Source organism: Phoca vitulina, unplaced genomic scaffold (assembly GCF_004348235.1).
Source record: "Phoca vitulina isolate PV1807 unplaced genomic scaffold, GSC_HSeal_1.0 scaffold21, whole genome shotgun sequence".
Lineage (NCBI taxonomy): Eukaryota > Metazoa > Chordata > Mammalia > Carnivora > Phocidae > Phoca > Phoca vitulina.
The window spans coordinates 4,214,836-4,228,513 of record NW_022589724.1 but is presented as its reverse complement, the minus strand read 5'-3'; the positions used below and the strand labels follow the sequence as shown (position 1 = coordinate 4,228,513).

The window sequence follows — 13,678 nt, the reverse complement described above, 5'->3', positions numbered from 1 at the left end:
TCCTCAGGGATGCTGACATCGTACGTAGATGACCACCTTTCCTTGTGTTCTGCCTTACAGCTCCCCTGCGACCCCCACAAGAGCAGACACATCTTTTTAAATCTCCATATGGAAGGCAGTCTGAAATAATTGAAAAAATTTCAGCTCCAAATTAGACATACTGAGGTTTGACACCCCGCTCCATCCCTGTGTGTCCATGCAAGCCATGCAGCTTCTAAAACTTCAGATCCTTACCCCCAAACTGGGGATAATAATAGAATCTACCTATAAGTAGTGAAATATATTTAATGAGCTATTTTAGGAAGAATGCTTAGCTTAATAAATGTTCCCTCCTCTTCCCCTGAGTATAGAATTATGTGTACAGAAGAAAAAATATTTGGTAAATAACAAGCACATGCAGGAAATTACAGTTGGTGCACCCGCCCTTTTGGACCCATCTCCAAGAAAGCAGGAGCATCTTACAGTTAACAAGCATCTTACAATTCCAACATAAAGATTCTTTTATGTGTTATTTACATGTTATAAAACTGAAGACTGTTTTACTGGAGGACTTGAGAAATACATGATTCTGGAATTTTCTACCTTGCAAAGTGCTGAATTAACCAGATTATCATATCATGTGGTTCCTTTCTTCCAACTCAGCTTCTAGGTTTGAGTGGGAAAACACTTGTGCAGACCATGACGATACACTTAAATCAGATTTTTAAAGAAACAACAGTAACTATTTTCTTTAAATGTGATCAGTGGTATTTCCAAGTCAGGTGACTGGGTGGGCAGGCTGGAGCCCTACAATTCTCCCCTGTTGCTTTCCTTTCTTGCCACATCATCACAAAGGTGGGACTGTTACTCTGTTGCTCTCTGCTTACAGTAGATGACAGAAGTTGAAATTTTGCTACAAGGAAAACTAATTCCAGCCAGTGCCCTCTTCACCCTTGTTAATGACCAAGTAAACAGACCTCATGGAATAAGGGTCTCTTCCTTTGTATACCAGAGATGCTTGGGCATAAAATATACCCCAGACCGAATACTGTTAATAGTTTTTGCTTTTTCCCTTGGTTACATTCAATGGACTCATGAATATTTATGAATATGGTTATTTACTATGCAACTAAAAGGCGTGAACAGTGTTCAAACTGATTAGGACTATTGTGAGAGATGGTCTTCCTTCCACTTTTTGAGATTTCCATACACTGAAATCTATAGGGGAATCACATGAAACGGGACTCCTCCCTAATTATTCCCTGTGCTAATAAGTAGTTGCTTCCAGGCTCTCAAGATTCTGGCTTGAAAAAAAACAGAAAGCTTGGAAATGTGTGAAGATTGCCATCTAGTGGCTGTGATGTGAAGTGTCACAAACTATCAGAAAAGCCATCTCTTTTGTTCCTCACAAACATCGTTAACCAAGTCTAAGAAGGTGAGAAATTGCCCTCATATTCCCTCGTCACGTCCAAGGTCTCTGAAGACACTCTCTCCCGATGGAGCTGTCGGAGTTGGTGGAATTTCAGGACATGTTAGATGAGAAGGCAGCATCGTGGGGGAGCCCAGGGATCCGTAAAGGGTGCCCCTCTCATCATACATCATAGGTGGCTTCCTGCAACATCTGAGCACAGGGCTGGTTAGCCCGAGAAGTCAGTGCAGTCACCTCTGCCCCCTCCCTCTATCCTTGTCCAGTAAGACGTCAGGTCTGGTTGGTATGGGTTGAATTATGTCCCCCAAAAAGACATATTGAGGTTCTAATGAACTAACCCCTCAGAACGAGGTACCGGTTTGGAAACAGGGTCATTGCAGACAGGATTAGTTAAATTGAGGCATGGTCACACTATAGAAGGATGGGTCCCTGATCCAACATGCCCAGCATCCTTATAAGAGGACAGTCATTCAGGGGAGGCAGACACAGGGAGAACACCATGACCATGAGGCAGAGATTGGATTTATGCAGCTGCAAACCAAGGGATGCCAAAGACTGCCAGCAAACTGTCATATGCTCGGAATCCGCAAAGAAGGAGTCCTCTATAGGTTTCAGGGGGAATACGGCCCTGCTGACGTCTGGAGTTCAGACTTCTCTAGTCTCCAGAACTGGGAGACAGTCAACTTCTGTTTAAGCCCCCAGTTTGTGGTTCTTTGTTATGACAGCCAAGCAGATGGGTACACCTGGCCTTTCACCTCCAGCACCTCTTTCAGCCTGCCGCACTCTCTCATTTTCCAGACGAGCACGTGTGGTCGTCCTCGGTGGCTGGCTGCTCATCTCTCCCCTGTTTAGTTCACCCTTCACAATGCCAGAGTCATCTTTCTAGAATAGAATCCTGATTCAGTCACTCTTGTGCGCTTTCAGTCACCTTTCTGTGTCCTATAGAAACCAAATGTCTTGGCCAAATATTCAAACTCCCATTGATCTGGTTCCTTCCATTTCACTTTGGTATTTTACTCAGGTACTTCAGCCACATGGCACCAGGTGCTGCCATCCCCAGCTGCTCCCTTTCCCACTTCTGTGGTTACGGTACCTGTCCCCCTTGTCTTTGTCAGGATCAAACAGTAGTACTTCTTGCAAAGAAAAGTCTTTCTCCATTTGTCCCCAGCAAGAATTCTAGGAATTCCCAACCACTTCTCAGTTCTCTGAATTCTTATAGCTCTTAGCCTTTACCTTTCTGATGACATCTTGCCTTTTCCATCGTGTGTTATAATTAATTACAACTTCCTGATGCCTCAAGTCACTCAGCAGTCAGTAAGCTTTCTGAGTAGGGACCATCCCTGAATGCCGTCAGTGCTCTACATGTTGAAGAAATACGATTGGATAAGTGATGCCCTGTAAGGAATGACTGAATAAACGTTGCACTTTCTTCAGTGTCTAGGGAACGGTCAGACATTTCTTCACTTCATCTAATACCATGCCCTCCTGCAACCTCCCTGTTCTGGCCACAGTAGCGTTTTTCAAGTTCGCCTACTTGATATGCTCCTCCTGCCCCAGTGCCTTTGCACATGTCGTTCCTTCTTCCCAGAACACTCATCCCTGCCCAGAACAACTGGTTAATTTCTTCTTCTCCTTGATATTTCAGCTCAGTCATCACTTCTCCAATTAAGGTTTAGTTCATCTTTCTGACTGGATCAAATTCCCATTGTGTGAACTCCCCTGGCACCACAAATCCCTATTGTGTTACCTCTTACCTGCAACACTCACTGCAGGTGCCCCTTTAACATTTCTGGACATGATAATTTGGTTAATGTCCATCTTCCCTGCAAAACTGTAAGCTCCATGAGGACAGAGACAGCTGGAAGAGTATCTGCTTTAGATCACCACAGTATGCCTCTCGTATCGTAGATGTTCAATAAATATTTGTGGAGAAAACAAATGAATAGCTGAGTGTATCTGCATGTATGTATATGTAAACAGTCTATTAAAATTTTCCAGGCAAGCCTAAAGTAGGCAATAATTATAACATCTATCATTTTGGTACCTACTATGTGCTAGGCACGGGGCCTAATTCTTTAATGTGTGCTATCTCATTTAATCCTGAAAATGATGCTATGAGTTAGCAGTTGTCCCTGTTTTCCAGATGAGCATGATTCAAATAAATAATTCTGCCCAAGATCAGAGTTGTTAAATAGCAAAACGATGATTGAATACCAGTGCTCATATTAAATACCATGCCAGAATTACGAAAGAATATCAAACAGATTATTCTTGATCCTTTTGAATACACATGATAAACATAAAAGACTGACCAAATTGCACTACATCCTTCCAGTCATACTCTTTATTAAATTGTGGATTTCTCAATAGCAAAACTATATATTTCTCAAGGGGCTGTATCTTGTTTACCACAGAAGACCCATCAGCTGACACAGGGCCTGGCACACAGTAGGTGTTCGATATATATTTGAACTTGAAACAAAGTTTGTCACATCCAAGAAAAACAAAACACATATAGCCAGAGCCAAACATCTGCTTTGGAGAAAGCAAATAAAGGAGTAAGAAAGGGACAAGAAAGAAGATAGGGTACAAAAGGTATTGAGAACCTACTGTACACCGGCATGCTATTTTAGATGGCTTTTTTATTATTTGAGATGTTCTCTCACTTAAACCTAAAATAACACTATGACGCCATTATATTATTCCTGCTTTGCAGATGAGAAATCTGATGCTCGGTTTTAAACTCAGGGCTATGTGGTTCCACAGTCTGGAAGATGGCTAACCCCAACACAAATTGATGTTAATGTGATGATTGACGACATCACAGATAGGTGAGGGTTTCCAGGTCAAGGTCAACAACCCACCGCCTGGGAATCTCCCAGAATGACTGTGTGATACTGCTCAGAAACCCATTCTCCTAACTAATTTGAAAGATGAGGCCTTACATGAGCCACAGGACTCATCACTTCCATTTTTGTTGGTTTTATTTTCCATTGGCAGTTATTTTTGCACATGGCCATCTCATAGTTCTTTCCCTGAAAACTCTTGAGGAAAAAAATAATGACTTGCTGAAATGGAAGTGCCATCCGGCTCCTGATTTCTTCTGGAAGTCAACCCTTTTAATTTACTTACTGCAGTGAATGTCCGAAGGTCCAGATCCCTCCACAGTGATAAACAGAAAGAGTAACAGTGAAAATGACTAGGAATAACAGCCAGAGAAAATGGAATCAATGGCATTGAGCCCCATAATAATGCTGAACTACAAAGTTTATGAAATGTAGAGCAATGGGGAACTCAATTTCACATTGACTAAAACTTAAGCTCCAGCGTGACATTGCATCCTCTCCAGGGCAGGAATAAAGCAATTCTTGGTTGCACCCTGAATTGTTTTAGGGAAGTGGTACCATCTTCCTGGTAGTGTCTGTTCGACCATGAGTTAACTCTTGTGACAATACTTCTCTTATGTAACATTTCTTTTTTTTTTTTTTAAGATTTTATTTATTCATTTTAGACACAGAGATACAGAGAGAGAGAGAGAGAGAGAGAGCATGAGCAGGGGGAGAAGCAGAGGGAGAGGGAGAAGCAGGCTCCCTCCCGAGCCAGGAGCCCAATGTGGGGCTTGATCCCAGGACCCTAGGATCATGACCTGAGCCAAAGGCAGACGTTTAACCATCTGAGCCACCCAGGCGCCCCTCTTATGTAACATTTCTATATGCATTCCTGCATCTCGCTCTCAGAATAACCACATGCAGTGGAGAAGGCAGTTATAATTACTATCACCATTTTACAGATGAGGACACTGAGGCTGGGGCAGGAATGGCTCCTCTAAGGGCTCACAGCTAATCTGAGCAGAGCAGGGACTAGAACCTGGTCCACTGAATTCTTTTTTTTTTTTTTTTGAAGATTTTATTTATTTATTTGACAGAGATAGAGATAGCGAGAGCAGGAACACAAGCAGGGGGAGTGGGAGAGGGAGAAGCAGGCTTCCCGCTGAGCAGGGAGCCCGACACGGGGCTCGATCCCAGGACCCTGGGATCATGACCTGAGCCGAAGGCAGACACTTAACAACTGAGCCACCCAGGCGCCCCTGGTCTGCTGGATTCTTATGCTCTCTCCACTACCCTTCACTACCTCCTAATAAAACACATAGAGGAATAGAGGAATACACTTACTAAAGTTTCCACACTAATATCTCCTTTCCAAATGACGACCATCAGGGGTACGTCAGTGAGGACTCCAGAAGTGTGCTTGATGGGTCAGTGAGGTCCTCGAGCCTGCGATTGAAGGTCTGTAGTCAGTCCTCAAGGAATGTGCTGAACTGGGGGAGCCAAAGTTAATGCTGAGGGAAGTGCTTAGAGCAATGAGTGACGCGCTGCACATGGTACGAAGGAATGCTCATTAAATGACACCCATACATGTAAGGACCCTGGCTGCCAACTGTTCATTCTTTAAGACTTCATCTCCACCAGCAGGGGCAATAGTACTGAAATTAGTAAGAATAATAATGATGATAATGATTTATCGTATTGGCTAATACCAGCTTTAATCCTCATACAGCTGTACAAAATGTATGATTAGCCCCATTTCACAGGTGGGAAAACATGTTAAGCGAGTTGTTTAAAGCCTTACTGCTACTAAGCGGGCAGTTCAGAGCTGATGCTGGGTTGTTCTGTTTAAATTTTTTCCATCCTGTCATGCTTCTTTCAGATCCAGTTCATTCAATCAGTTGGGATAATAATTCAGTCATTAAATATTGTAGCCTACAAAACTTCCCTTTCCCCTTAAACTGTCTAGCTCTTGGGTGAGGTATCCCATAGCTCTGTGGTGCCAGTTTCAGCATAGTTGCCTTTAGAGTGATATTTTGGCTGAACTTAAAACACGAAGAAGGTGCTAGCATTTTTTAAGTGAATGTTTGCCCCCTTCAGTTTGATTTAGTGGCCTGGGGTTCCCCCTAGTCCCTGTGAACTGCATTGCTCTTGAGTCAAATTTATTTCTTATGCATTTGGAGTAATTGATGTGCTCCTAAAGGAAGAAGGAATATGGGGTGGGGGGCGCATGAGATTCATGTTTAACAAAAAGAACAAATCCAGTTTAAGCAAAGAGGAAAGAGAGAGACAGCAGAAGGACCACTGTTGCTCTCGAAACATGCAAAAGGCTTCTCTGGGCACATTACAGCCGTTCCAAACGTGGTCCGCAGGATGGCCACCAGGCTCTGGTTCAAAAAAGATGAAGACCAGCCATAAGATGATGGCTTCCAAGTATTAGGGCAACCAAGGCTATATTCTTGGGAACTGTGTTTTCTTGAAAGATGCCCCGAATTCAGCATTGTGTATATTCCTCAGGAATATGTTACCACTTATCAGTGATCGTGTGAGAAATTCTGTGTGATATCTGAGTGGTCTCTTACAAAGACCCTGAACCCCATGTCTTGAAAAAGGTCAGGGACCACTGTACCGGAAGGATGTCAATCCTGGTAGAGAATTTAGGAAATATGTATAAGATCGACGTTTTAATGTATTACTTCATTTAGTCCTTGCACTAGGCCTGCGTAAGAAGCATGAAGAGCCCGTGACTGCAATTCGCTCAGTCATTCTGTACATATTGATTAAGCACATACCGCACGTCGGGCACTGTGCTGGGGATACTGCCGTTTTGGAGTTTACTAAGGAAAAGTGAGGAAGTGAGAAGATAAAATATTAGCAAGGGAACTAGGGAGAAAAGAAGGAAGGAGGGCGGAGCAGCCTGTCAGCCTGTCCCTCTCCTGGGGGTCCATCTCCCCAACCTCCACCCCGCTCCACTCTCTCCTACCTTCTCCCCGTCCCTCCCCTCCCTGCTCCATCGCTTCCATGAGGTGGAGGGGGGACCGTCAACCCGCCCGCGCAACCGTCAACCCGCCCGCGCCCACCGCCCTTGGGAGCGGTGCTGCGTCCACAATGGGAAATGAAGCCAGTTACCCGGAGGAGATCTGCTCCCGCTTCAACCCCGATGAAATTAAAAAGCTAGGCAAGAGGTTTAAGAAGCTGGACTTGGACTGTTCGGGCTCTGTGAGTGTGGAAGAGTTCATGTCCGTGCCCGAGCTGCAGCAGAACCCGTTGGTGCAGCGAGTGATCGACATCTTCGACACCGACGGCAACGGAGAAGTGGACTTCAAGGAGTTCATCCTGGGGGCCTCCCAGTTCAGCGTCAGGGGGGACGAGGAGCAGAAGTTGAGGTTCGCCTTCAGCATCTACGACATTGATAAAGACGGCTACATTTCCAACGGGGAGCTCTTCCAGGTGCTGAAGCTGATGGTGGGCAACAACCTGAAGGACTGGCAGTTACAGCAGCTCGTGGACAAAACCATCATCATCCTGGATCAGGATGGAGACGGGAAAATATCCTTCGAGGAATTCAGCGCTGTGGTCGGAGGCCTGGAGGTCCACAAGAAGTTGGTGGTGATTGTGTGAGCTTTTAAGAGCACCACCCACCAACTCTTAACTTCCCTTTCTGTCTCTTTTAAGATCAGCTCAAGGCAGCCCAGCAGCTGTCTCTCTGACTTATTTGGAAGTGTTTCTCTTCGTGAAGCCACATTTTTCTAACACGAACCTCATGACCAACTCTGTGTTGTTAATTCTTTTTCTCTCAATGATTCAGGGTAACACCCTGATTGGGGGAGACCAAGATGAAGGAGAATGGTGGGGAAAGAAAATCAAAAGGCCTTTCTAAACATCCTTTTCTGTGTTTTGATTCAGAAACCAAACTATAAAGAGTCAAGAAGAACTTTAAAAATCCAAAAATAAGAAAATATACATATCTTTGCCTTTATTCTCATAGTTTTATAGATGGGAGGAAATTACACAATTTAAATCAGGTGTTAGGTGAACTCTTCATTTACTCGTATCCAGGTTCTCTTGACAGATTGTTAACTTCCTGTTATGGCAAGAGAAACAGATCTGTTTCTCTTGGCTGAGCAACTTTCAATCAGCTCTCTCTGGGCAGTGAAAGCCCGTCTTTCCCTTTCCTAGGCTGCAGCCTGCTCCCCATCTTGCATCCAGAAATCCCTGAGCCCGCCTGGAGGGCTCCTCCTGTCCTGTCGTTCCAGCTCCTAACCAGGAACTGGTCTCAGGGCTCTTACAAGAAATGCTAAGCCTGGACTAAGTGCCCAGCCCAACTCTCAGCCTCAGTGGCAGTTTTTCAGGGTGGGCTACCCATCCTGATATGAAGTTCAGTTAAGATTGCTTCCAGCCAAACAGGGCAAGGACCTTCCCAGAAAGCTCCTACCTCCAAAACCCAGCCCCTCCATCACCCCCAGTTAGAGGGGGGACAGATTCAGAGTCGTTCTTCCCACAAGACAGAGGCAGAGATGGGCAACTACGTCTCTGCAGCAGGGGGAAATGCCATCTGCACTAGCTAAACTCAGTTTTAAACATCAGACCTGGGACCTGGCAGGGAAGCTGAGAGCTCTTTCACCCCAGGAAGCCTTTTCTCTAATGGAACATTCAGCCCAGAATTCCTCACATGAGAATACACCTGCAGCTAAGGTGTGTACTGGAGCCTAGTCACCTGGGCGAGGGCAATGTGTGTGCATCTCTTCCTAGCTCCGGGTTTAGTGATGTCATGTTGATAGATTGAAATTGGCCATGGGAGGGACGCCTGGGTGGCTTAGTTGGTTTAAGTGTCTGCCTTCGGCTCAGGTCATGATCCCAGGGTCCTGGGATCGAGTCCCGCGTCGGGCTCCTTGCTCAGCAGGGAGGCTCCTTCTCCCTCTGCCTGCCGCTCCCCCTGCTTGGGCTCTCTCTCTCTGACAAGTAAAATCTTAAAAAAAAAAAAAAAGAAAAAGAAAGAGATTGGCCATGGTGGAACTGGCACATCACGGAAAGGAGCAAAACCTTTTCCTGTTGTTTGGTTTGGAGAACTCGTGTACCAATAAATATACCACTGCCTATACTCCAGATGTTACCAGCTCTCCGAGGCCCCACGTACCGTCAGTTCTCAGAAAACCAGCTGCCCTTGGTCCCAGCACTTGCCACTTCACACCAGTCCTCTTCCTTACGGTGGACCACTGCCCATGGAAGGGTTGAAAGCTCCCCAAACACCAGGACAATGAAACCTACTTCCCTACACAGGACAAAACTCAGGTGATTTTTCTCAGGATGAGGAAGATCTGTTTGAAAGATATTATTATCCTTCTATTTTGAAAAAGCCAGTCGCTAGTCTTAAAAAAACAAAAGTAGGAAAAATAAGTCCACACATTTAATTACTGTCAGGGCACCCATCTACCAAGGCTCCCCGCCATACTTTTTATTTAGTAGATTATTAAGGAACCACAAAAAAAAATAGGAATCTCTGTCCCTTTAAATCCTGTGCAGTTCTAAAAAATGTATTAATAATAAATGGTCCCAACCCTGTAGTGATATGAGTCATAGCCTTATTGCAGGATAACATCGTTGAAAGATTCAGACACACCTGGGTTTGGAGTGTGTCTTTACACACTCCAGCTCCAATTTACAACTGGGTTCTTAGGAGTCATTTATTAGCTGTGTGAACATGAGCGAGTTACTTAACCTCGCAGTATCAGTTCTCCTAATTAAAACAAGGATCCATTGTACGGTTATTTTGAGGATTCAAAAATATAAAACATTGGCTGGCTGGCTTGCTTGGTTGGCAGAGCATGCAACTCTTGATCTCCGGGTTGTGAGTTTGAGCCCCATGTTGGGTGTACAGCCTACTAAAAAATAGTAAGACAAGTGCCTAGGGCACAGTGGGTTCATTCTAATTCCCTCCCCTTCCCCCTTACTCCACTTCTATTAGATCAAGATACATAAGGGAAACAGGACGCTTAATTTTTCCTTTTGAACCCTTTCTTAGTACTTAGCTACACCACTCTAAAATTAACTGGATGTTTGTGTAAGCCTAATCCAGAAAAGAAACAATGTCATAGTCCTCCCCACCCCCTCATTTGCAGAGGGAACAATAGACTTCTTGACTAGAGAAAGTTTAAAAGAAAGACTCTTGGGCAGCCTGGGTGGATCAGTCGGTTAAGCATCTGCCTTCGGCTCATGAACCTGGGATCCTGGAGTCCTGGGATCAAGTCCTGCATCAGGCTCCTTGCTCAGCGGGGAGCCTCCTGTTCCCCCGGCTTGTGCTCTCTCCCTCTGTCTCTCTCTCTGACAAATAAATCTTTTTTTTTTTTTTTTAAGATTTTATTTATTTGCGAGGGAGAGAATGAGAGACAGAGAGCATGAGAGGGAGGAGGGTCAGAGGGAGAAGCAGACTCCCTGCTGAGCAGGGAGCCCGATGTGGGACTCGATCCCGGGACTCCAGGATCATGACCTGAGCCGAAGGCAGTCGCTTAACCAACTGAGCCACCCAGGCGCCCTCTGACAAATAAATCTTAAAAAATCTTTTGAAAAATAAATAAAAGACTTTCATTCTAGCCCAACCTATTTGACTTTGTGGAGGAAACTGTGCATGAGGAAAGCGAGCATGTGTAGTGCTAGCCGAGAAGGCCTCCCAGAGACATTTTTTGTATACCCTGCAATGTACACATTAAAATATGGAAATTTAAAAATTACGACCAAGGGTTTGAAACATGTTGGATTTCATGTTTAAATTCAACAAGAGGAGGAAAAATATCTCAGCTTCTGGAATGGCTGGAAATAAGTTAATTGCTCGATCAATCTACTTAACATAGTTACCCAGAGCTTTATGGCAATGACCTTGAACTGAGAGCCTGTTTCCAGTTTCAGCAACTGGAAAGATCTGACTGTATGGATATTTGGGAAGAAAGATCACATTTACTTCCAAGTTAGAATGCTCTGACTTTTCTGTTAGTTGCTGGTTGCCAACAAATGTAGTTCTGTACAACTCCTTGGGTGATAATGGTAGTTAACACTTAATTGAACCACTGTTCCAGATTCTGTTGAAGTTGTTATAGCATTTAATCGTAATAACACTGTGAAGTAGGTGACATCATTCAGTTTAATACATGATGCTATAGAGAGATCTAGAATCTTCTCTAAGATCTCCCAGCTGGTAAGTGGCAAAGCAAGAACTTGAACCAGGCTTCTTCTTTTTTTCTTAAGATTTATTCATTTGAGAGAGAGTGTGCACCCAGTGTGGGGAGGGGCAGAGGGAGAGAATCTTCAAGCAGATCCCCCCCACCACCACCAAGTGCAGAGCCTGTGGGGCTTGATCCCACTACCCATGAGATCACTACTGGAGCTGAAACCAACAGCCAGACGCTTAACTGACTGAGTCACCCAGGTGCCCCTGAACCAGGCTTTCTGACCCCAGATGCTGAGCTCACTGCATTACCTCTTATTTTTATGGTTCCTATATTTACCTGCTTCAAAATATTTCTGATGGTTTCATTAATATAATCAAATCAAACCTCAGTTTTCAGAAAAGGGGTGAATTACGTGTCAGGGAGCAAGCAGCCCCCACCTCTTTGGTTTTACATATTGAAAAAAAAAAAAAAAGTTAAGCAAGGCAGTCTTGAGTCATCTTCCACCTTCATCTCATTTTGAAAAATAAGTGACGGTATTTAGATTAAACTGATAACAGCAACCAATACAGTTGTAGGCTGTAGAGATCAGTAACAGTATGTTGTTATGAATCCTATATTAATGGATTGTATCTGCTCTCTATGTTGCAACCCCAAACCACTAGACACTTCTTTTTTTTTTTAAACATAGGAGAAAATATGGCTGCAGCACTGTTGGTTTATCCTCTAAGTCTATCATGCTTTAGAGGCATTCTCAGGGAAAAACCTCTCAGGAAATTTTTTTTTGGTTTAGTTACAAACTCTGTTCTTCACTCATGCTGTTGATTCCCTTTGTTAGCATGTAGGAGGTCATTGATCTGGCTACTGTGTTTTACCTATTTTGCTTGTCTTGAAAAGGGAAAGGCTTGGGTGTTCTTAAAGACAAGGTGGCGCCGTAATAGGCCACTAGACTGAGAATCAGAACTGGACCCCCTCCTTTCATATTGGCTACCGTAGCTATCCCCAAGGCTGGTGACTGTGTGAATAGCAGCAAATCATGTGTCCGCTTTAAAGGCATTAGCTGATTCACAGTGAAAACCCACAACACTGAAGGGACACTAGCAGCAAGACAGCTGTGTACATCAAAAGATACAGTCTGACAGCTCATAGGCTTGCTCTGACCCACCAGTACATTTTTTGTTGTTGTTAGTTTTACATGATGTTTGTGCTCACAATTTTTTTATTTGCCAATATTTTTAAAATCTGAAGATCTTAAATCAAAATCAAAATGAGCATAAAGGAGTGCATGCTACCCCAAGATGAGAGTGCCCTTTTATTGGCTAAGGTACCTCTGAAGCATGCGGCTAAAATGGAAAGGCTCAACGAAGAGAAAATAACGTGCTCCACTCTTTAGTACAAACACTCAAGATGCCTAAAATGTTCATTATTTTTCAAAAATAAAGCAACTGGTCATAAAACACTTATCCCAACAACGGATATTTTCTAACAGCTGAAACAATACACAGGTTTACCATAGTCAAAACAAATACAGCCATATAAAATTTCAAATTTCCACATAATAAAATCTAACAAAAGCTAACAGTAAAGCTTAAAATTAGAGAAACAGAAATTGCATGTAGGAAAGAGGTTAATAGCTTTTTTTTTTTTTCAATAAAAAGCCTCACCTTGTCTGAAATGCATAATTGGTAAAGGATGTAAATATACGATTCATACAAAAGGAGATGGGAAAAACAAACATCAAAAAATAGCCTCACTAAGTAAATACAAATCAAAATGTTTAAAACCAGGGAAGTGGGGCTCCTGGGTGGCTCAGTCGTTAAGCATCTGCCTTCGGCTCAGGTCATGATCCCAGGGTTAAAGCCTATGACTCTTGATCTCAGGGTTGTGAGTTTGAGCCTGCTTCTCCCTCTCCCACTCCCCCTGCTTGTTTTCCCTCTCTCGCTGTGTCTCTTTCTGTCAAATAAATAAAATCTTTTAAAAAAATAAAAAAACCAGAAAAGTGATTACGTGTAAAACAGGCTTGCAAGGATGTGAGCACTCTGTGCATTGGGGTAACACCAGGAACAGCGTTCACACTTGGTGAAAGCTCACCGTACATTACGAGGCATCAAAACAGTTACATCATCTGATCTGTTAATCCCACCCACGGCATATATATATCTCAGGGAATCAAAACCAATTTTTTAAATGCTGTACACAAAAGATTTTTTGTTCCAGCAATATTTATCACATATAATAATAAATAATATTAAAGAAAATTAAACACCTGACAGTTTGAGATTAGT

General features: G+C 43.5%; 2 protein-coding genes across 4 annotated transcripts in view; both read left to right on the top strand.

Annotated features, from left to right (window-relative positions):
* The window catches only part of GRIN3A (glutamate ionotropic receptor NMDA type subunit 3A), a 146,069-nt gene that overhangs the window by 116,420 nt on the left and 15,971 nt on the right, over window positions 1–13,678 (top strand). The window lies entirely within an intron of this gene.
* PPP3R2 (protein phosphatase 3 regulatory subunit B, beta) lies at window positions 7,274–8,480 on the top strand. Its single transcript, XM_032419152.1, has one exon. The coding sequence runs from the start codon at window positions 7,342–7,344 to the stop codon at window positions 7,852–7,854; it is 513 nt and encodes a 170-aa protein (XP_032275043.1). The 5' UTR covers window positions 7,274–7,341; the 3' UTR covers window positions 7,855–8,480.